The 25,648-nt window shown below is 46.8% G+C and overlaps 1 protein-coding gene across 1 annotated transcript in view; it reads right to left on the reverse strand.

Annotated features, from left to right (window-relative positions):
- RCAN3 (RCAN family member 3) overlaps positions 1–25,648 on the reverse strand; it is a 79,669-nt gene that overhangs the window by 41,514 nt on the left and 12,507 nt on the right. The window contains exon 3 of the mRNA XM_063954289.1: positions 8,324–8,497. Within this exon, the coding sequence (XP_063810359.1) occupies positions 8,324–8,497 (174 nt within the window). The remainder of the gene's footprint in view (positions 1–8,323; positions 8,498–25,648) is intronic.

Raw genomic sequence — 25,648 nt, forward strand, 5'->3', positions numbered from 1 at the left:
CCTTGCGAGGACAAAGCACTGAGTAGAACACAGCCTGGATAGCCAGGGCCTTGTCCATCGGAAGAAACACTTTGAGACACGTATCCAGTATCATTCCCAGGAACTGAAGACCTTGGGTCGGTTCCAGGTGAGATTTCTGGAAATTTAGGATCCACCCATGATCCGTAAGCAGGCGAGTTGTCAGATCGATGCTGTGCAAGAGACGCTCCCTCGACATAGCCTTTATCAGGAGATCGCCTAAGTAGGGGACTATGTTGACTCCAATCATGCGCAGTCGCAGCATCATCTCAGCTATGACTTTGGAGCTGTGGACAGGCCAAAGGGCAAGGCCTGAAACTGGAAATGGTCGTCCAAGATGGCGCACCTGAGGGGGCCACATGGGAATGTGTGGGAATGTGTAGGTAAGCATCCTTGACATCTAGGGAGACCAGGAATTCCCCCTCCTCCAGACCGGACACCACTGCCTGCAGGGATTCCATCTTGAATTTGGACACCTGCAGATAAGGGTTTAGAGACTTCAGGTTTAAAACGTGTCGCACCGAACCATCTGGTTTTGGAACGACAAAAAGACTGGAGTAAAAACCCCTGTTGTGTAACGGAGGAGGTACCGGAACCACCACCCCTATCCGCAAAAGTTTTTGAATAGGCTCTTGCAAGGTAACTTTTGCTGTGGGCAAAACTGGTAAGCCCGATTTGAAAACCTGTGAGGAGGAAGTGCTTGAAATTCCAGCCGGTATCCGTGGGAAATGAGGTCTCTCACCCAAGGATCCCGGCAGGACTTCGCCCACACGTGGACGAAGTGCTGAAGGTGATCGCCTCGCTGCTGGGGCCAACCGTCACGCGGAAGGCTTAGCGGCAGGGGATCCAGTGGTCTGGTCCAGGGAAGCTGCATTTGCCGGTTTACGGGACTTACCACGAGATTCTCTCGTAAGTGGTGGAGACCCCTCGGCCCCTGCCTCTGGGTCTTCTGTAAGAACGTCTAGCAGGTTTCGCAGCCGCCGGCAAATAGGTAGACTTACCCGCCGTTGCCTGGGGATCCATTTATTTAATTTGTCCCCAAACAATGCATCACCTGTAAAGGTAAGATTTTTCTACACCCTTTTTGGAATCAGCGTCCGCTGACCATTGACGTAACCGCAGAGCTCTGCGTGCCGAAACTGCCATAGAAGTAGTGCGGCCATTTATCTTACACAATTCCTTTATAGCCTTGCTAATAAAATTAGCAGCATCCCGTATGTGTTGCAGCAGAGTAATGACCTCATCCTGGGGCACAGTGTCTAATCCATTAATAATATTATCGGACCACTTAACTACTGCCCTGGAAATCCACCCACAAACTATTATGGGGCGCCAAGCTATGCCTGCTGCCGTATATATTGCCTTGAGAGTGGTCTCAATTTTACGGTCATCAGGGTCTTTAAGGGATATAGCCCCTGGCACCCGCATTTACACTCCCCGCAGGCCAGTCACGTTTGTGGAAACCAAACAGTACAAAGAGGGTATCTGACCTCCTGATAGAGGCAGTCCTCTCCACATATATACGGAGAACCCATACCACATCCAAAGACCGTTCTTTGGAGGACTATTCGGAAGAGATGAAGGCTGGAACCACAATCTCTTGATAAAAGGTGAAAAGATGACACCACCTTAGGTAAATAACCAGGGCGAGTTCTAAGAACTGCTCGGTCATGATGAAATATCAAAAAGGGTGGATGACAGGACAAAGCGCCGAAGTCTGACACCCTTCTAGCAGAGGCAATATCCAGCAGAAACAGGACCTTGGCTGTTAGCCATTTAAGGTCCACTGACTCAAGAGGTTCAAATGTAGACTCTTGCAGGGCATTCAGGACAACAGACAAATCCCATGGAGCCACAGGAGGGACATAGGGAGGTTGAATCCACAGTACGACCTGAGTGAATGTATGAACGTCAGGTATAGACGCAATTTTTCTCTGAAACTACACCGACAAGGCAGATATGTGAACCTTGAGGAGGGCCAGACGAAGTCCTAAATCCAGGCCTTGTTGCAAAAAAGCCAGAAGTCTGGAAGTACTGAATTTGTAAGCATCGTAATTCTTAGCAGCACACCAGGTGTAGTAATAAGCCTAGACACAATAATCAATCCGCGCAGGCCTTCACCATAGTTTGGATGACCGCCTCGGAGAATCCCTTGGCCCTCAGGAGTGAAGCTACAAGAGCCACACTGTCAAAGCCAGTCTGGCCAGTGTCTGGATAGACACAAGGGCCCTGAACGAGGAGGTCTGGGCGTTGAGGAAGTAGAAGAGGATGTTCTATCGAGAGACCCTGCAGGTCTGAGAACCAATGCCGTCTGGGCCACACTGGAGCGACTAGAAGTAGTATTCCTCCTTCTTGTTTAAACTTCCGTAGTACCCTGGGCAGGAGTGACACTGGAGGTAACACGTAGGACAGCCGAAAGCTCCATGGAATTGCCATAGCATCCACGAACTCTGCTTGAGGATCCCCGATTCTTGATCTGAAGACCGGAACTGTGTGATAGTGTCGAGACGCCATCAGGTCTACATCTGGTGGGCCCCACTTGTTTACTAGGAGTTGAAAGACTTCCTGATGAAGACTCCACTCTCCGGCGTGCACGTCCTGAAGACTGAGGAAACCACCTTCCCAGTTGAGGAATCCTGGAATGAACCTTGCCGATATTGCCGGCAGAAGGCGTTCCGCCCAACGAAGGATTTTTGACACTTCCATCATTGCCATGCTTCTTCTATTGTCGCCCTGATGGTTTATGTACGCCACCGTGATGGCGTGGTCTGGCCGTACTTGAACAGTCCTGTTCTGTATCAGAGGCAGGGCGAGAGACAAAGTATTGGACACTGCCCGCAATTCCAGAATGTTTATCGGGAGGAGTGATTCCTCCATGGTCCACCGACCCTGGAAAGAGTGTTGATCCAACACCGTGCCCGCAACCCTTCAGTCTGGCGTCCGTAGTCAGTAGGACCCAGTTGGGGGTCTAAAAGGGACGGTCCCTGCTCAACTGCTGATCCTGTAGCCACCAGGTCAGCAACAGGCAAACCTCTGGAGTCAAGGAGATCATGTGAGACCTGATCCAATGAGGCTGGCTGTCCCGCTTGGAAAGGAGTAACCTCTGTAGAGGGCGGGAATGGAGCGTACTCTACCATGTCGAAAGCGGACATGAGGCCTAGTACTTGCATCACAGAGTGTACCGACACTCTTGGGCGAGAAAGGAAGTATCTAATCCTGCCCTGAAGTTTCAGGACCTTCTCTTGAGACAGAAACAGCCGTTGACTGTGTATGTCCGGTAGTGCCCCCAGGTGCACCATGCTCTGAGCAGGGACCAGCGAGGATTTCTTCCAGTTGATGAGCCACCCGTGGGCTTGTAGGACGTTTACCATCAGTTGTAGATGACTGAGGAGGACATCGTGGTAGTTTGCCAGAATCAGCAAATTGGCCAGATACGGCAGGAACCTGACTTCTTGGTGAGGGAGATGAGCCGTCATCACGGCCATGACCTTGGTGAAGACCTGAGGGGCTGTGGCCAGTCCAAAAGGCAGAGCCAGGAATTGATAGTGAAGGTAGCCAATAGCAAACCGCAGACATTGCTGATGCGATATGGCAATAGGCATATGCAGGTAAGCATCTGGTATAACCAGGGATACCATATAGTCTCCGGGTCCATGGCCAGTACAATTGAGCGCAGTGTTTCCATACGGAACTTGGACACTCTCACAAACTTGTTCAGTGATTTGAGGTTGAGAATAAGCCAGAAAGACCCATCAAGTTTCAGGACTAGAAACAAGGTCGAGTAGTATCCTTTGCCTCTCTGGGACAGAGGTACCGGCACTACCACTCCTGTACCCAGGAGGAAACGCACAACCATCAGCAGAGCTTGCTCCTTGAACGGATCCAAAGGGATAACCAATGTGCAGAACTGGCGAGGGGGGACATCTCTGGGAAGAGACTGCGTAGCCGTGAGAAACAACTTCTCGCACCCATGCGTCTGAAGTGGTCATTAACCAGACCTGGATGAATCGTAGGAGTCGGCCCCCCCACCCTGGGATCCTCCAGGGGGAGGCCTGTCCTGTCATGCAGCAGGCTTGTCATTAGAAGCAGGCTGACGAGCAGCCCAGGAATGTTAGGCCTTGGGCTTAGTGGTTGTTGGGAGCACGAGACAATCTCTGGTATGCCTGACCTTCACTTTCCCTTAAGACCGAAAGCAGAGAAAAGTGGTACCTTTTGCCTTCTGTGCAGAAGAAGTAGCATTTGGGAGAAAGGCAGTCATAGTAGCTGCCGATTTAGACCCCATTTTTATTTAGGTCTTCCCCAAATAAGAGGTCCCCAGTAAAAGGGGAATACCTCCAAGGACTTTTGGAGTCCAGGTCCACCATCCACGACCTCAACAACAGAATACAGCGAGCCAGGACAGACGCATTCGACGCCTTGGCAGCCAACACACCCGCCTCAGGGGACGCCTCCTGGTGAAGAAAAAGGTGGCGGTGGTATTGTGAGACAGGGAATGTCTGGCATTGTCAGATATATCCTCGGGCAGCTCTTCCTCTAATGCCTGATCTAGTCATCAATCTACTTTGCAGCCCCGACAGGACGCAATTGTGGTCTATGTACAACACCCGTAAGGGAGTAATAGACTTCAGGCATCCCTCCACACGCATACCTGTCGGTTCCTACAGTGAAGGGACAGTAGTGAGAGGCAGAGTGGACAACACCCGATGGATTACACATGAGTTTCACTAGCAGTGAATTACCTACTCGTTATATAACTCTGCAGGGGGAGGATATTGAGCGAATGCCCGTTGTAGACAGGGGGAATGTCTTTCCTGGATTAGACCAGGAGTCTTGTCTGATGTACACTTAAAAGGTCAGATTGTGGTAACAGAGTTTTAATTACCCTCTGACGTGTGAACATATCAGTTTGCTTAACCACAGTAGGGGAATTCTCTTATCAGTGATTTGTAGGATTTGTTACCCAGTAACCACAAGGGCAGTGGTATCATTTAGTAATGGAAAATCCTTGTCAGGAACACATAATATAGGGACTGACAGGAGAGCATGATCCCCCTCTCTTCAGATAAAATATCAGAGAGATTATTGGATAGGGAGGAAGCAGCCCACTCAGATGACCCAGAGACACGAGTGTGACCTGGAATAGGGTTTTGCCTGACCAGGGAATGAGTCATACGCTACAATCCGTGAGGCAACATTTTCCCACCCAAAGCGGAGTAACCATGGGGACATCAGAGACTGTAACGTTACAGGTGGTGCCAATAGGGGGCATAAAGCATTCAACTAGGGAACCCAGTAGGTTTGAGAATGCAGCTCAGGTTGGCTCCTGATTGATTACAGGAGCTGCGGACTGACTTGGAGATGTATGAGACATAGCACACAGACCATCACACAAAACTTCCCCCTCAGGTAAATCCGTTGTGCATGCTCTACAGGATGCAGGAGCGCCCCCAGATTTACTGCCCTACATGTTAAACATTATACACAAATGCAACAGAGAGCGGTTTAATACGATGAAGCCAGAGTACAATACCTGCAAATAAATCCGTTAGCATGTGACTGAGTACCCAGTACACAACACCTGCGAATAAATCCGGTATTATGTGTGACTGAGTACACAGTAAAATACACGTAATAGGTAAATACTGTGACGCACTATATATGGACCCAGACGCACCTAGTCCCCAGGGTACAGTATACAGTGATGGATATATATGGAATACACCGCAGTGAAATCACATAGCAGATACAGGCACACACAGTCACGTTTGCAATGCAGATAATTATTTTCATGGCAATTGAACTGCATTGGATTATTATATGAACACACATACATACATACATACATATATATATATATATATATCAATGTGCGGTCTGAGAGCAGATGTATATATCAGAATACTCATACAATATATTCTGGCACAGGTACACTTGTTCTTAACTAACGCTGTCTTATTATCGACATGTAGAATACTTAAGCGTTTGTAAAACCACGGCGCTGATGTACAGGTGGGTTTACAAAGGAGACCTTGCCCTGCAGTCCCGGAGACCAGTCGCATCTATTTTAGAAAATCGCGTCCAGCGTCTCAGTCAGGGAGTGAGAGAGAGTGTGAGGCAGCTCCAGGGCGGGAACACCCCAGCAGTAGATGGCGCCCGGAGCTGGGGAAAAGGGCTACAGGTCAAGCGCCTTTTCCCCTATGCTGGTCCTCACCACCGGGTACTATGGAGCCTTATTAAAGTGGATATTTTACTATCCAACCTGTGCTCCCATGCCCTGGTGGATATAGTGGGGTCATCGCCAGCGTTGCAGTTCGTCTCCTTAAACCGCGACCGGAACGCGATTTAATGGCGGGTCCCGCCTGGGGGACCCTCTTACCTCCTCCCTTAGTAGCAGCCATGCGAACCAGGAGAGCGTCTGCGGTGGTGTGCCTAGGAACCGGAGCACCTCTGCCACAAGTACCCAGGAACAGAGCCAGCGTGAGTATGCGACGCCGCTGGGAAGGTGATGGAGCCGCAGCACAGTATGTCACAATGACATATGAAGTGCTGCAGCCCTTTAAGTCTTCTAAAAAGCTTTAACAGGGCTGCCTAGCGCAGCCCCCCTGTTAAGTGCAGGCACCAACTCTAAAACTGAGCTCACAGTGCCTGGAGGCGGGTTATAGAGGAGGCCCCGCAATGCATTCTGGGACAGTCTAAAGCTTTAGCCTGTTGGTGCCTCTGGATCAAGATCCATCTCAAGATCCATCTCTACACCCCGATGTATTCCCTGTGGAACACAGTGTACCCCGCTGCAGAAAGCATAAATCATGTTGTGTATAATTTAGGGATCATATATGCCGACAAAGGGGGATATCCAATCATCCCCGTTAAAACATCGGGTCCGAAAAACGGCCTGTGTGTTTTCGTGTGAAACAGCCCCGTTTTTCGCTGTTTCCGGGGATTCTGTTTTGCCTGTCGGAGGCAGGTGAAACAAATCCCAGATAAGCCGTGGCACGCGCCGACTTATCGGGGCTAATTAGATAGCCCCCTGCGGGACAATTAGCCTCTGTAAATTACCGGGGCTAATTGGCTATCCCCCCAAGTGGTAAACTTTTTAAAACTGACCAGTATGCTAATAAGAAGTCACTGACAAGTTTCCAAATTATCTGGTAGAGTTAAGGTTCTGGGTTAGGTTTCTAAAACGGAACCGCGCAATCATGTGTGACCGTACTTTTTATGCCGACTTTTGACAGCATGTGGATGAATAATCATCAAGCTTATTCAATCCATTATACAGCTTGTTAGCAATCTCATACTCACCTTCCCAGATGATAACTTCTTGTTCATCATGCAAGGAAATGAGCTATTTTTCTTTTACTAACCAATTCAATACATTCTTTAACATCTTCACAAAATATGAAATTTATAATCGTCATAATACGGAAGCCAAACTTTCTATGAATAATGGATATTTGCCAGTCAATAAGCACGCACCACTGCAGGAGATACAACCATATAACAAAATTAGGCTATAGGTAGGAGGGACTAGGACAAACCATATGTGGATCGTAACTACCCTGCAATTAATGAGAATATATTCTACATAAACTAGACTCAACAGTAGTTGTGAATATTATTTACAGTGAATTATAAAAAAAAAATCTGAACCTGGCACATCTGCGCTAATGTGGCGTATATCTAGAGTTTGGAAATTCTATGGGTGACACGGCACAAGCAAACTCAAAGACCATACAAACAGCTCCAGCACTCCTTTAACAAGTCTTTAAAACAGGATACAATTTCATTCGTTCAGCATTAGAAAGAGAAGCAGATCTACAAGAACCTGGTGACCTGACAAACAGGAGACACAACGTCACAATCTCCCAAACCAATCAATTAGCAGCAATGTGCCATTGCAACGATATGGAAACTCCAGCAACAGCACACCAACACACCTTCATTATGTCCCCATTGTGCCCGAAATCATAGATTTTTGTACGTAGCAATCTTGGGGCTACCATAAGTGCGGCATATGTGCGCACTTACACGGCAAGCCCTCTCATGGCTAACTAAATTAACCCCATAGCATTTTTGTTTCCGCTTCCCATGTTGAGGTAATGAATGAGGTTTATAAACACATATCCTTGTTACAGGACCATATGACAGTTAAATCTGGCCCAAATTACACAAATTTAGCATAGTTCTAAAGGCCAAGAGAGTTTGCTTTGATATTGCTTGCTTTTTTATCATGACCGTTAAAGTATCAAGATGGAGTAAATTCAACATTGTTTCCACTTACACTTTAAAAGACACACTTATTCGTTACCTGTGCAAAATACAATTTTAACTTCTTTCCATTAAAGTCAGACTCATGAAGCTCAATTCTCGCTCTTGCTGCTGCTTCTGGGTTACTGAAGTTAATTCTCACTCGTCTAAAGCTTTTGAACAATTGGAACGAAACCTGGTCATCATATATTGTGAATAGAGCTTTGAATCTTTCCTGTAAGAAAACAGAAACTAGTATGATTTATTACCAACAATTATAAAACAGCTGTTGAACTAACAATTATGTGGAGAACACACCAATTCACCAGCAAACCTAAATAGGCTGAACTCATTTGACAAATTGTCTTTTTTCAACCTCAGAAACTACAATATGTTACTAAAGTTACGAAGTGTAACCTGCAGCTCGTCTACTTATTGTTTCCAAGCCAATTTCATGTTTCATTATTCTAATTTTGTACTTTTTGAGTAACTTTAGAAGAAGTGTAATAATCTAACCAATTAATAGAAAGTTTTGGTGAAAAGACTACCGGTAATTAATTTGGCAGGCTAACGCGGATCCAGGTGTTATTTGTATATATATATATATGTGTGTTATATATATGTATGTATATATGAATGAGAGAGAGAGAGAGAGAGAGAGAGAGAGAGAGAGAGAGAGAGAGAGAGAGAGAGAGAGAGAGAGAGAGAGAGAGAGAGAGAGAGAGAGAGAACACTTCTACATGATTTCCTAAAGCTTTAAATCTATAGCTTTTTATTTCTATTTTTTTTAACACTGTATTTACATACATCATGAAAGCGGTTTATTTGTACTGCTCCCGAGAAATATGTATCCTGAAACAACTAATATAACCAGCTCTTTTCAGACCGGTCTGAAAAACAAAGAAAAAAGCTAAACTAAATGTGTATGCAATATACTAAGTGACAAATGTATTGGGACATGTAAAATGCAATAAACTAACTGGGCAATACAAATATCCATGATGCGTTGTAGTAACACATATCACAGACAGTAATGGCAGAGCAACACTAAACCTACTAAGCACCTTTATAGGGCTGTGAAGTAAAAGGAATGATGTTGAGTTATCATTACCAACCTATCCTCAGCATCCTGATGGTGCATAGCAGGCTTCACTGTTAATTGAATTGTGTCATAAAAGTTATAAATGAGAACAACCATTTTAATTTTTAATGTTCTGCTGAAAACTTTGTTACTAATATGATTTTTTTTTATATATGTTTAATAAAATAAGATTTTACTCACCGGTAAATCTATTTCTCGTAGTCCGTAGTGGATGCTGGGGACTCCGTAAGGACCATGGGGAATAGCGGCTCCGCAGGAGACTGGGCACAGCTAAGAAAGATTAAGGACTACCTGGTGTGCACTGGCTCCTCCCACTATGAACCTCCTCCAGACTTCAGTAAGGATACTGTGCCCGGAAGAGCTGACACAATAAGGAAGGATTTTGAATCCTGGGTAAGACTCATACCAGCCACACCAATCACACCGTATAACTCGTGATAATATACCCAGTTAACAGTATGAACACAACAGAGCCTCTCAAAGGATGGCTCAACAATAACCCTTGTAGTTAACAATAACTATATACAAGTATCGCAGACAATCCGCACTTGGGATGGGCGCCCAGCATCCACTACGGACTACGAGAAATAGATTTACCGGTGAATAAAATCTTATTTTCTCTGACGTCCTAGTGGATGCTGGGGACTCCGTAAGGACCATGGGGATTATACCAAAGCTCCCAAACGGGTGGGAGAGTGCGGATGACTCTGCAGCACCGAATGAGAGAACTCAAGGTCCTCCTCAGCCAGGGTATCAAATTTGTAGAATTTTGCAAACGTGTTTGCCCCTGACCAAGTAGCAGCTCGGCAAAGTTGTAAAGCCGAGACCCCTCGGGCAGCCGCCCAAGAAGAGCCCACTTTCCTCGTGGAATGGGCTTTTACAGATTTAGGCTGCGGCAGGCCAGCCACCGAATGCGCAAGCTGAATTGTGCTACAAATCCAGCGAGCAATAGTCTGCTTTGAAGCAGGAGCACCCATCTTGTTTGGTGCATACAGGATAAATAGCGAGTCAGTCTTCCTGACTCCAGCCGTCCTGGAAACATAAATTTTTAAGGCCCTGACTACGTCCAGTAACTTGGAGTCCTCCAAGTCCCTAGTAGCCGCAGGCACCACGATAGGTTGGTTCAAGTGAAAAGCCGATACCACCTTAGGAAGAAACTGGGGACGAGTCCTCAATTCTGCCCTATCCATATGGAAAATCAAATAGGGGCTTTTACATGACAAAGCCGCCAATTCTGACACACGCCTTGCCGAAGCCAAGGCCAAAAGCATGACCACTTTCCACGCGAGATATTTTAAATCCACGGTTTTGAGTGGCTCAAACCAATGTGACTTTAGGAAACCCAACACCACGTTGAGGTCCCACGGTGCCACTGGAGGCACAAAAGGAGGCTGAATATGCAGCACTCCCTTGACAAATGTCTGAACTTCAGGCAGTGAAGCCAGTTCTTTTTGGAAGAAAATCGACAGAGCCGAAATCTGGACCTTAATGGAACCCAGTTTTAGGCCCATAGTCACCCCTGACTGTAGGAAGTGCAGAAATCGACCTAGCTGGAATTCCTCCGTTGGGGCCTTCCTGGAATCACACCACGCAACATATTTTCGCCATATGCGGTGATAATGTTGTACGGTTACATCTTTTCTAGCTTTAATAAGCGTAGGAATGACTTCCTCCGGAATACCCTTTTCTTTTAGGATCCGGTGTTTTATTATCCTCAGTACCTTGGGTATGAGAGGAAGAGGAGGGAACACATAAACCGACCGGTACACCCACGGTGTCACTAGAGCGTCCACAGCTATCGCCTGAGGGTCTCTTGACCTGGCGCAATATTCTAGCTTTTTGTTTAAGCGGGACGCCATCATGTCCACCTGTGGCTTTTCCCAACGGTTTACAATCAGTTGGAAGACTTCTGGATGAAGTCCCCACTCTCCCGGGTGGAGGTCGTGCCTGCTGAGGAAGTCTGCTTCCCAGTTGTCCACTCCCGGAATGAACACTGCTGACAGTGCTAACACGTGATTTTCCGCCCATCGGAGAATCCTTGTGGCTTCTACCATCGCCGTCCTGCTTCTTGTGCCGCCCTGTCGATTTACATGGGCGACTGCCGTGATGTTGTCTGACTGGATCAGAACCAGCTGGTTTTGAAGCAGGGGCTTTGCTCGACTTAGGGCATTGTAAATGGCCCTCAGTTCCAGAACATTTATGTGTAGGGAAGTCTCCTGACTTGACCAAAGTCCTTGGAAGTTTCTTCCCCGTGTGACTGCACCCCAGCCCCGAAGGCTGGCATCCGTGGTCACCAGGACCCAGTCCTGTATGCCGAATCTGCGGCCCTCTCTGAGATGAGCACTCTGCAGCCACCACAGCAGAGACACCCTGGTCCTTGGAGACAGGGTTATCAACCGATGCATTTGAAGATGCGATCCGGACCATTGGTCCAACAGGTCCCACTGAAAGATTCTGGCATGGAACCTGCCAAATGGAATCGCTTCGTAGGAAGCTACCATCTTTCCCAGGACTCGCGTGCAATGATGCACCGACACCTGTTTTGGTTTCAGGAGGCCTTTCACTAGAGATGACAGCTCCTTGGCTTTCTCCTCTGGGAGAAACACTTTTTTGTGGACTGTGTCCAGAATCATCCCCAGGAACAGTAGACGTGTCGCCGGAACCAGCTGAGACTTTGGAATATTCAGAATCCAACCGTGCTGGTGTAGCCCTCCTGAGATAATGCTACGCCGACCAACAACTGCTCTCTGGACCTCGCCCTTATCAGGAGATCGTCCAAGTATGGGATAATTATAACTCCCTTTTTCCGAAGGAGTATCATCATTTCGGCCATTACCTTGGTAAAATACCTTCGGTGCCGTGGACAGGCCGAACGGCAACGTCTGGAATTGGTAATGACAATCCTGTACCACAAATCTGAGGTACTCCTGGTGAGGATGGTAAATGGGGACATGCAGGTAAGCATCCTTGATGTCCAGAGATACCATGTAATCTCCCTCTTCCAGGCTTGCAATAACCGCCCTGAGCGATTCCATCTTGAACTTGAATTTTCTTAAATATGTGTTCAAGGATTTCAAATTTAAAATGGGTCTCACCGAACCGTCCGGTTTCGGTACCACAAACATTGTGGAATAGTAACCCCGTCCCTGTTGAAGTAGGGGCACCTTGACTATCACCTGCTGGGAATACAGCTTGTGAATTGCCTCTAACACAGCCTCCCTTTCTGAAGGAGTCGTTGGTAAGGCAGATTTGAGGAAACGGCGGGGGGGGGGGGGGGGGGGGGGGGGGGGGGGGGGAATGTCTCGAATTCCAGCCTGTACCCCTGAGATACCACTTGAAGGATCCAGGGATCTACCTGTGAGCGAGCCCACTGATTGCTGAAGTTTTTGAGACGGCCCCCCACCGTACCTGGCTCCGCCTGCTGAGCCCCAGCGTCATGCGTCGGACTTAGCAGAAGAAGCGGGGGAGGACTTTTGTTCCTGGGAAGTGGCTGTATGCTGCAGCTTTTTTCCCCTACCTCTGCCTCTGGGCAGAAAGGACGCGCCTCTACCCCGTCTGCTCTTTTGGGGGCGAAAGGACTGCACCTGATAATACGGTGCTCTCTTTGGTTGTGAGGGGACATGTGGCAAAAATGCTGACTTCCCAGCTGTTGCTGTGGACACTAAGTCTGAAAGTCCATCCCCGAACAACTCCTCACCCTTATAAGGCAAAACTTCCATGTGCCTTTTAGAATCTGCATCACCTGTCCACTGCCAGGTCCATAACCCTCTCCTGGCACAAATGGACAGTGCACTTATTTTTGATGCCAGCCGGCAAATATCCCTCTGTGCATCTCTTATGTAAAAGACAGCGTCTTTAATATGCTCTACGTTTAGCAATATAGTGTCCCTGTCTAGGGTGTCAATGTTTTCTGACAGGGAGTCTGACCATGCAGCTGCAGCACTGCACATCCATGCTGAGGCAATAGCTGGTCTCCGTATAATACCAGTGTGTGTATATATAGCTTTCTGGAGAGCCTCCTGTTTTCTGTCAGCAGGTTCCTTTAGGGCGGCCGTATCCTGGGACGGCAGTGCCACCTTTTTTGATAAGCGCGTAAGTGCTTTTTCCACCCTAGGGGGTGTTTTCCAACGTGACCTATCCTCTGGCGGGAAAGGGTACGCCATTAGTAATTTTTTTTAAATTACCAATTTTTTATCGGGGGAAGCCCACGCTAGTTCACACACTTCATTCAATTCTTCAGAAGGGGGAAAAACTACTGGTAGTTTTTTCTCCCCAAACATAATACCCTTTTTTGTGGTACCTGGGGTCACCTCAGAAATGTGTAAAACATTTTTCATTGCCTCAATCATATAACGAGTGGCCCTATTGGACATTACATTAGTCTCTTCGTCGTCGACACTGGTATCAGTATCCGTGTCGACATCTGTGTCTGCCATCTGAGGTAGCGGGCGTTTTAGAGCCCCTGATGACTTTTGAGACGTCTGGGCAGGCACGGGCTGAGAAGCCGGCTGCCCCGCATTTGGCATGTCGTCAAATTTTTTATGTAAGGAGTCGACACTTTCGCGTAATTCCTTCCACAAGTCCATCCACTCCGGTGTCTGCCCCGCAGGGGGTGACAACACATTTATAGGCACCTGCTCCTCCTCCACATAAGTCTCCTCATCAAACATGTCGACACAGCCGTACCGACACACCGCACACACACAGGGAATGCTCTGACAGAAGACAGGACCCCACAAAGCCCTTTGGGGAGACAGAGAGAGAGTATGCCAGTACACAACAGAGCGCTATATAAATCAGGGATTAACTAAATTATATCCCCTTATAGCTGCTATATGTATATTGCGCCTAAATTTAGTGCCCCACCTCTCTTTTTTACCCTTTTCTGTAGTGTAGACTGCAGGGGAGAGCCAGGGAGCTTCCTTCCAGCGGAGCTGTGAGGGAGAAATGGCGCCAGTGTGCTGAGGGAGATAGCTCCGCCCCTTTTTCGGCTGACTTTTCTCCCGCTTTTTTATGGATTCTGGCAGGGGTATTTATCACATATATAGCCTCTGGGGCTATATATTGTGATATATTTGCCAGCCAAGGTGTATTTATTGCTTCTCAGGGCGCCCCCCCCCCCCCCAGCGCCCTGCACCCTCAGTGACCGGAGTGTGAAGTGTGTATGAGGAGCAATGGCGCACAGCTGCAGTGCTGTGCGCTACCTTGGTGAAGACTGATGTCTTCTGCCGCCAATTTTCCGGATTCTTCTTGCTTCTGGCTCTGTAAGGGGGCCGGCGGCGCGGCTCTGGGACCGAACACCAATGGCCGGTTCCATGCGGTCGATCCCTCTGGAGCTAATGGTGTCCAGTAGCCTAAGAAGCCCAAGCTACCACCAGTAAGGTAGGTTCGCTTCTTCTCCCCTTAGTCCCTCGCTGCAGTGAGTCTGTTGCCAGCAGATCTCACTGTAAAATAAAAAACCTAAAATATACTTTCTCACTAGGATCTCAGGAGAGCCCCTAGTGTGCATCCAGCTCAGCCGGGCACAGGATTCTAACTGAAGTCTGGAGGAGGGTCATAGTGGGAGGAGCCAGTGCACACCAGGTAGTCCTAAATCTTTCTTAGCTGTGCCCAGTCTCCTGCGGAGCCGCTATTCCCCATGGTCCTTATGGAGTCCCCAGCATCCACTAGGACGTCAGAGAAATATGAAATTATACACTAGTGGTTCTTTACAAATGCAGATCTGATAAAATCCTCTCCCTTGGTAATAATAGTAATTTGCCGTGGGAACCCCACCATTTTCTATATGGCACTCACATATAGCTGCAACCTCTACTGGTCAATTTTGTCTCTTTCCAAATCGATAGAACAGATACAACATAGAAGTTGCAATACAAAGCTTCAGAGTTGTTCTATCGAATGTCTGCTGCTATGGAAAGACCTGTGCTGCACCAAATGGGACCTTGCATAATAAAGCAAACGGTGGGACTCCATAGTATATTATTATTCCTGGGTAGTGAGGCAATTTAAGTTTATTTTTAAACTATCCTTGAATAAATAAGAATTTACTTACCGATAATTCTATTTCTCGTAGTCCGTAGTGGATGCTGGGGACTCCGTAAGGACCATGGGGAATAGCGGCTCCGCAGGAGACTGGGCACAAAAGTAAAGCTTTAGGACTACCTGGTGTGCACTGGCTCCTCCCCCTATGACCCTCCTCCAAGCCTCAGTTAGGATACTGTGCCCGGACGAGCGTACACAATAAGGAAGGATTTTGAATCCCGGGTAAGACTCATACCAGCCACACCAATCACACCGTATAACTTGTGATCTAAACCCAGTTAACAGCATGATAACAGAGGAGCCTCTAGAAAAGATGGCTCACTACAGCAATAACCCGATTTTTGGTAACAATAACTATGTACAAGTATTGCAGACAATCCGCACTTGGGATGGGCGCCCAGCATCCACTACGGACTACGAGAAATAGAATTATCGGTAAGTAAATTCTTATTTTCTCTGACGTCCTAGTGGATGCTGGGGACTCCGTAAGGACCATGGGGATTATACCAAAGCTCCCAAACGGGCGGGAGAGTGCGGATGACTCTGCAGCACCAAATGAGAGAACTCCAGGTCCTCCTCAGCCAGGGTATCAAATTTGTAGAATTTTACAAACGTATTTGCTCCTGACCAAGTAGCTGCTCGGCAAAGTTGTAAAGCCGAGACCCCTCGGGCAGCCGCCCAAGATGAGCCCACCTTCCTTGTGGAGTGGGCATTTACAGATTTTTGGCTGTGGCAGGCCTGCCACAGAATGTGCAAGCTGAATTGTACTACAAATCCAACGAGCAATAGTCTGCTTAGAAGCAGGAGCACCCAACTTGTTGGGTGCATACAGGATAAACAGCGAGTCAGATTTTCTGACTCCAGCCGTCCTGGAAACATATATTTTCAGGGCCCTGACAACGTCTAGCAACTTGGAGTCCTCCAAGTCCCTAGTAGCCGCAGGCACCACAATAGGTTGGTTCAGGTGAAACGCTGAAACCACCTTAGGGAGAAACTGAGGACGAGTCCTCAATTCCGCCCTGTCCGAATGGAAAATCAGATAAGGGCTTTTACAGGATAAAGCCGCCAATTCTGACACGCGCCTGGCCCAGGCCAGGGCCAACAGCATGACCACTTTCCATGTGAGATATTTTAACTCCACAGATTTAAGTGGTTCAAACCAATGTGACTTTTGGAACCCAAAAACTACATTGAGATCCCAAGGTGCCACTGGAGGCACAAAAGGAGGCTGTATATGCAGTACCCCTTTTACAAACGTCTGAACTTCAGGGACTGAAGCTAGTTCTTTTTGGAAGAAAATTGACAGGGCCGAAATTTGAACCTTAATGGACCCTAATTTCAGGCCCATAGACACTCCTGTTTGCAGGAAATGTAGGAATCGACCCAGTTGAATTTCCTCCGTCGGGCCTTACTGGCCTCGCACCACGCAACATATTTTCGCCAAATGCGGTGATAATGTTTTGCGGTTACATCCTTCCTGGCTTTGATCAGGATAGGGATGACTTCATCCGGAATGCCTTTTTCCTTCAGGATCCGGCGTTCAACCGCCATGCCGTCAAACGCAGCCGCAGTAAGTCTTGGAACAGACAGGGTCCTTGCTGGAGCAGGTCCCTTCTTAGAGGTAGAGGCCACGGATCCTCCGTGAGCATCTCTTGAAGTTCCGGTTACCAAGTCCTTCTTGGCCAATCCGGAGCCACGAATATAGTGCTTACTCCTCTCCATCTTATAATTCTCAGTACCTTGGGTATGAGAGGCAGAGGAGGGAACACATACACTGACTGGTACACCCACGGTGTTACCAGAGCATCTACAGCTATTGCCTGAGGGTCCCTTGACCTGGCGCAATACCTGTCGAGTTTTTCCCAACGGTTTATAATCATGTGGAAGACTTCTGGGTGAAGTCTCCACTCTCCCGGGTGGAGGTCGTGTCTGCTGAGGAATTCTGCTTCCCAGTTGTCCACTCCCGGAATGAATACTGCTGACAGTGCTATCACATGATTTTCCGCCCAGCGAAGAATCCTTGCAGCTTCTGCCATTGCCCTCCTGCTTCTTGTGCCACCCTGTCTGTTTACGTGGGTGAATGCCGTGATGTTGTCCGACTGGATCAACACCGGCTGACCTTGAAGCAGAGGTCTTGCTAAGCTTAGAGCATTGTACATGGCCCTTAGCTTCAGGATATTTATGTGAAGTGATGTCTCCAGGCTTGACCATAAGCCCTGGAAATTCCTTCCCTGTGTGACTGCTCCCCAGCCTCGCAGGCTGGCATCTGTGGTCACCAGGACCCAGTCCTGAATGCCGAATCTGCGGCCCTCTAGAAGATGAGCACTCTGCAACCACCACAGGAGGGACACCCTTGTCCTTGGTGACAGGGTTATCCGCTGATGCATCTGAAGATGCGACCCGGACCATTTGTCCAGCAGGTCCCACTGGAAAGTTCTTGCGTGGAATCTTCCGAATGGGATTGCTTCGTAGGAAGCCACCATTTTTCCCAGAACCCTTGTGCATTGATGCACTGAGACTTGGCTCGGTTTTAGGAGGTTCCTGACTAGCTCGGATAACTCCCTGGCTTTCTCCTCCGGGAGAAACACCTTTTTCTGGACTGTGTCCAGGATCATCCCTAGGAACAGAAGACGAGTCGTCGGAACCAGCTGCGATTTTGGAATATTGAGAATCCAACCGTGCTGCCGCAACACTACCTGAGATAGTGCTACACCGACCTCCAACTGTTCTCTGGATCTTACCCTTATCAGGAGATCGTCCAAGTAAGGGATAACTAAAACTCCCTTCCTTCGAAGGAGTATCATCATTTCGGCCATTACCTTGGTAAAGACCCGGGGTGCCGTGGACCATCCAAACGGCAGCGTCTGAAACTGATAGTGACAGTTCTGTACCACAAACCTGAGGTACCCTTGGTGAGAAGGGTAAATTGGGACATGAAGGTAAGCATCCTTGATGTCCAGAGACACCATGTAGTCCCCTTCTTCCAGGTTCGCAATCACTGCTCTGAGTGACTCCATCTTGAATTTGAACTTCTGTATGTAAGTGTTCAAAGATTTTAGATTTAAAATCGGTCTCACCGAGCCGTCCGGCTTCGGTACCACAACAGTGTGGAATAATACCCCTCTCCCTGTTGCAGGAGGGGTACCTTGATTATCACCTGCTGGGAATACAGCTTGTGAATGGCTTTCAAAACTGCCTCCCTGTCGGAGGGAGACGTCGGTAAAGCCGACTTTAGGAAACGGCGAGGGGGAGACGTCTCGAATTCCAATTTGTACCCCTGAGATACCACCTGAAGGATCCAGGGGTCTACTTGCGAGTGAGCCCACTGCGCGCTGAAATTATTGAGACGGGCCCCCACCGTGCCTGAGTCCGCTTGTAAAGCCCCAGCGTCATGCTGAGGGCTTGGCAGAGGCGGGAGAGGGCTTCTGTTCCTGGGAACTGGCTGATTTCTGCAGCCTTTTTCCTCTCCCTCTGTCACGGGGCAGAAATGAGGAACCTTTTGCCCGCTTGTCCTTAAGGGAACGAAAGGACTGCGCCTGATAATACGGCGTCTTCTTATGTTGAGAGGCGACCTGGGGTAAAAACGTGGATTTCCCAGCTGTTGCCGTGGCCACCAGGTCTGAAAGACCGACCCCAAATAACTCCTCCCCTTTATAAGGCAATACTTCCATATGCCGTTTGGAATCCGCATCACCTGACCACTGTCGTGTCCATAACCCTCTTCTGGCAGAAATGGACAACGCACTTACTCTTGATGCCAGTCGGCAAATATTCCGCTGTGCATCACGCATATATAGAAATGCATCTTTTAAATGCTCTATAGGCAATAATATATTGTCCCTATCTAGGGTATCAATATTTTCAGTCAGGGAATCCGACCACGCCAACCCAGCACTGCACATCCAGGCTGAGGCGATTGCTGGTCGCAGTATAACACCAGTATGTGTGTAAATACATTTTAGGATACCCTCCTGCTTTCTATCAGCAGGATCCTTAAGGACGGCCATCTCAGGAGAGGGTAGAGCCCTTGTTTTGACAAGCGTGTGAGCGCTTTATCCACCCTAGGGGGTGTTTCCCAACGCACCCTAACCTCTGGCGGGAAAGGATATAATGCCAATAACTTTTTAGAAATTATCAGTTTTTATCGGGGGAAACCCACGCTTCATCACACACCTCATTTAATTTCTCAGATTCAGGAAAACTACAGGTAGTTTTTCCTCACCGAACATAATACCCCTTTTGGTGGTACTCGTATTATCAGAAATGTGTAAAACATTTTTCATTGCCTCAATCATGTAACGTGTGGCCCTACTGGAAGTCACATTTGTCTCTTCACCGTCGACACTGGAGTCAGTATCCGTGTCGGCGTCTGTATCTGCCATCTGAGGTAACGGGCGCTTTAGAGCCCCTGACGGCCTATGAGACGTCTGGACAGGCACAAGCTGAGTAGCCGGCTGTCTCATGTCAACCACTGTCTTTTGTAAAGAGCTGACACTGTTAATTCCTTCCAACAGTTCACCCACTCCGGTGTCGACCCCCTAGGGGGTGACATCCCTATTACAGGCAATTTGCTCCGCCTCCACATCATTTTCCTCCTCATACATGTCGACACAAACGTACCGACACACAGCACACACACAGGGAATGCTCTGATAGAGGACAGGACCCCACTAGCCCTTTGGGGAGACAGAGGGAGAGTTTGCCAGCACACACCAGAGCGCTATATATATATATATATATATACACACAGGGATAACCTTATATAAGTGTTTTTCCCCTTATAGCTGCTGTATTGTTAATACTGCGCCTAATTAGTGCCCCCCTCTCTTTTTTAACCCTTTCTGTAGTGTAGTGACTGCAGGGGAGAGCCAGGGGAGCTTCCCTCCAACGGAGCTGTGAGGGAAAATGGCGCCAGTGTGCTGAGGAGATAGGCTCCGCCCCTTTTTCGCGGACTTTTCTCCTGCTTTTTTATGGATTCTGGCAGGGGTTAAAATTCATCCATATAGCCCTGGGGGTTATATGTGATGTATTTTCGCCAGCCAAGGTGTTTTTATTGCTGCTCAGTGCGCCCCCCCCTAGCGCCCTGCACCCTCAGTGACCGAAGTGTGAAGTGTGCTGAGGAGCAATGGCGCACAGCTGCAGTGCTGTGCGCTACCTTGGTGAAGACAGGATGTCTTCTGCCGCCGATTTTCCGGACCTCTTCTTGCTTCTGGCTCTGTAAGGGGGCCAGCGGCGCGGCTCTGGGACTGGACTCCATGGCTGGGCCTGTGTTCGATCCCTCTGGAGCTAATGGTGTCCAGTAGCCTAAGAAGCCCAATCCACTCTGCACGCAGGTGAGTTCGCTTCTTCTCCCCTTAGTCCCTCGATGCAGTGAGCCTGTTGCCAGCAGGTCTCACTGAAAATAAAAAACCTAAAACTAAACTTTTCACTAAGCAGCTCAGGAGAGCCACCTAGTGTGCACCCTTCTCGTTCGGGCACAAAAATCTAACTGAGGCTTGGAGGAGGGTCATAGGGGGAGGAGCCAGTGCACACCAGGTAGTCCTAAAGCTTTACTTTTGTGCCCAGTCTCCTGCGGAGCCGCTATTCCCCATGGTCCTTACGGAGTCCCCAGCATCCACTAGGACGTCAGAGAAATAAAGGATTTTCCCATGGTAATGCATGGTTACATTTAAATGCATTCCTTTTATATTAACAGATTTCAGATTTTCAGAGAATGCAAGAAATTTCTACACACTGTGCATGCAGGAAGAGTGAATAATCAGGTACTGGCGAGTTATATTCTCTCTATATATCACAGAAGTGGGTACAAACAATCTTTCCAGGGTAGCAGAGAAAGCACAAAGACTCAAACTTCACTTAATAGATTTCTATAAAACAAATCTGGCGCTTCAAATAATGAGACCATATGAACAGTAGTATTGGTATAATGTTGGGAACACGCTAGACGAAACGCACAGTGTTTCCGCTTGACATCCCGGGTAAACAAGGTAGTATTGTACATAAACACTGAACGATATCGCTAACGATATCATTCAGTGACATCATCCTGCCTCCATCCTGTACATGCATCATCAGCAACATAGTCAAAATTGACCTGCATGTACAGACGACAGAAGCCCTCGTTAAGGACCCCTTGGGAGCACACATCGTTAACGACATTGTGCGTACACACTGGACGATATTACAAACGATATCACTCAAAAGGGTGAAAATGAGAGATACAAAAAATATCGCCTAGTGTGTAAACAGCTTAACAAACATCGGTGTTATATAAATAATTGGTTATGTTTAATATTTTATGAACAATTTTGTAAGCATTGCTAGGTAGCATTTGGGAAATGTACACGTACCGTCATTCAACAAAAAGCTGTGAATTAAGTGCATTTCTGGCTTCTGGAGAAACAGGTTTTCAAGTAAAAACAACAGAAGCTAAGGGGAAATTCAATTAGCCCTGTAATTCAGAGTTTTTGCCTTCAGGTTTTGGTGTATGCAGAGGCCTCCCTGGTTAATTTATTGTCACTTGCACCTGATTGGGCTGTATTTGGGATTATCCCTAGTTATCCCCAGATCACCCCTGGGGGTAGACAACTGTTGATGGTGTCGAAGTCATAAATATTACATAGAAAGAACATACAGACTCCACACATATAAGTAGCTATGCTTGCAAATACTCGCAGCGAGCACAGCAATATATGGTAACATACGCATTTACACGGACATGCCACAGAGATGGATTCGACACATATTTCATACAGCACATAATTATAACATATCAAGCGCCAGACATCATGATGATTTAAAATTATAAAATGGAGTAACGTCATGTATGTGTATTATTGGAGCAGAGCAAGATAGACATGTCATTTGGTATTAAAGCAACCAGATTAATGTGTAGATTCATTTGATACAGGTTGAGTATCCCTTATCCAAAATGCTTGGGACCAGAGATATTTTGGATATGGGATTTTTCCGTATTTTGGAATAATTGCATACCATAGTGAGATATCATGGTGATGGGACCTAAATCTAAGCACAGAATGCATTTATGTTACATATACACCTTATACACACAGCCTGAAGGTAATTTTAGCTAATATTTTTTATAACTTTGTGTATTAAACAAAGTGTGTGTACATTCACACAATTCATTTATGTTTCATATACACCTTATATACACAGCCTGAAGGTCATTTAATACAATATTTTTAATAACTTTGTGTATTAAACAAAGTTTGTGTACATTGAGCCATCAAAAAACAAAGGTTTCACTATCTCACTCTCACTCAAAAAAGTCCGTATTTCGGAATATTCCGTATTTCGGAATATTTGGATATGGGATACTCAACCTGTACTTGTTATTAAGTTGTAGGACATTGCAACAAGTAGTTATGATTAAATGTATGAAAGCTAAAGTCACTGTTATTAGGACAATAGACATTCCAAGCAGTTGGTGGACAGGAAACTCAGCCAGCCCTTTTGATGTCTTCAAGGCTGAACCTGGTTAGCATACGAACAGACCAGTGACTCATCATGAATGAGAAAGTTCCCTCCCTTAGACTAGATTTGTGCACTCCCCCAAACTAGATAACACATTGCTGATCAGACACACAGGAGTTAGTTGCTGTTTTGTCCCAGACGATGGTGGAGATGTTGCCAGACCAGTTCCTGTATTTATTTGCTGAGAGAGAGAGATATATTAAGAGGAGGATGCATTGAGGGAATGGTATTGTATGCTGGCCTGTAACTGTATGTATTTTGTATTAACTGCTTACTGTATAAATTGTAACCATGTAACTATATGTATACTGTACATTGTGATATATTGAATTCATATCCTTTTAATAACAAATATATACATCAATGAGCTTTGGAACTCAGATAATGTGTGGGTGTATTCTTTTCTCTTAAGGGATGTAGTGTTTTGAGATGTACAGCGCACTTTTATCGTACATGGTAATAAGATGCGCCTGGCGTCTGCAGTATATATTAGAGCGGGCATTTTAAATATTTGTTAGAAAGCAATTTGGTATTTACAATGGTGGTGGGTGCAGCAGCTCCTAAGGCCATCCTTCAAACATGGAACCATTCAGTTGGCCCTGCTTTATAGTTTTTTTAAAAATAAATATTTTTAGAATGATTTTGAGTTGGTCTTGGATAAAGATCTTAGACCGAAAAGTTTTTTGTTATGTGGGAAAGCTTTTTAGACAATGGGGGGGTATACAGTTAGTTCCAATCATTTCAGAGCTAATGAATTCGCCCCTCATGAGTATTCAATTAGGGCTGTTTTGAAGGCATTTTCACTAATGCCTTTTCATCTTTTTTATTAAGTGAAAAGGCATTGGCGAAAAATGCCTCAAAATCAGCTAAAATGGCCCGCATTTTCGACAGAACACAGGTGGATTCGCCGATCCACATGTTTTCCACCCAACACATTTTTCGCCTAGGCGAAAATCAGGCCCTGCTATTGCAAAGGGCAAATCTCCATTCACACTAAGAATAGCGAAAAAGCTCAGTTTTTTCGCCTAGGCGAATCTACCTGTTTTCCGTCGAAAATTACAAATTGCATACCCCCCCAATATCTCCCAAAATAAAAAGTCAAATTCATAGAAGCTTATGATATACCTCTTGGCATTTTACTCAAGAGGTGGCTGGCGACCCTCCTATACTGACGTGATGGGGGTTTTCGGTTGTTTTTGTTTTACTAGTGTGAGAGACATTCCCCCTGGGTGTGTGGGGGAGGGAATGGAATAGAACTTTTATTTTCTGTTTGAAATTAAGTAATTTTAATATATTGTCATTTTTCCTTTCGGAGACATGCTGTTCCACCTGTGAGCTTACTGGTCATTGTCCATACATGTTTGCTGTAATAATTAATTGTTTAAACTATAATTGACATTCCTTTTGTTTTTACGGCCTTTTGGCAAAATTATTCATTGCTATGGTATATTGGAATTGTATCTTTTATTACACATGTGATGCTTCAATAAAAGACACGTTTAAAAATAAAAAAACAGATGTGTGATGTGATAATGCTCCAAATGGACCAAAGGAAGGATACATACGTAATCCTGGCGGGCAGGATGTCGACTGTAAGTATCCTGACAGGGGCATCCGGCCCGGCAGCGGGGTGAGCGGTGCGAGCCTCCTTGCTGGCACGCTGCACTTGCTACGCTGCGGGCTCGGTGGCGAGACTCCCACTCTATGGGCATCGTGGACAACCACGAGTAGAAATAGCCCCTGTGCACCGGTATTCCGGCTGGTGGCATTGCCGGCTGGCGGGATTCTGGCGTCGACATCCTGACTGCCAGGATCCCGACAGCCGGCAAATTGAACGGATCCCCAAAGGAATCCTCAGCACTGCATTACCATCAATACACCCTTTGCATTGCTTCTCAACTGGGATACAAGAGCACTGTCCACTGTATAGAAGAGCCATGTTACTAGCACTTGAGATATAGGACCATTTAAAAACAATAGATGCTATATACATCAAAATAAATATGTACGCTACACATAAGGACTGCATGCAGACACAGATGGCTAATGATTAGTGATGTGCACCGGAAATTTTTCGCGTTTTGGTTTTGGGTTCGGTTCCGCGGCCGTGTTTTGGATTCGGACGCGTTTTGGCAAAACCTCACCGAAAAATTTGTCGGATTCGGGTGTGTTTTGGATTCGGGTGTTTTTTTCAAAAAACCCTAAAAAACAGCTTAAATCATAGAATTTGGGGGTCATTTTGATCCCATAGTATTATTAACCTCAATAACCATAATTTACACTCATTTCCAGTCTATTATGAACACCTCACACCTCACAATATTATTTTTAGTCCTAAAATTTGCACCGAGGTCGCTGGATGGCTAAGCTAAGCGACACAAGTGGCCGACACAAACACCTGGCCCATCTAGGAGTGGCACTGCAGTGTCAGGCAGGATGGCCCTTCCAAAAAATTGTCCCCAAACAGCACATGATGCAAAGAAAAAAAGAGGCGCACCAAGGTGGCTGTGTGACTAATCTAAGCGACACAAGTGGCCGACACAAACACCTGGCCCATCTAGGAGTGGCACTGCAGTGTCAGGCAGGATGGCCCTTCCAAAAAATTGTCCCCAAACAGCACATGATGCAAAGAAAAATTAAAAGAAAAAAGAGGTGCAAGATGGAATTGCCCTTGGGCCCTCCCACCCACCCTTATGTTGTATAAACAGGACATGCACACTTTAACGAACCCATCATTTCAGCGAC

Source organism: Pseudophryne corroboree, chromosome 2 (assembly GCF_028390025.1).
Source record: "Pseudophryne corroboree isolate aPseCor3 chromosome 2, aPseCor3.hap2, whole genome shotgun sequence".
Taxonomy (NCBI): Eukaryota; Metazoa; Chordata; class Amphibia; order Anura; family Myobatrachidae; genus Pseudophryne; species Pseudophryne corroboree.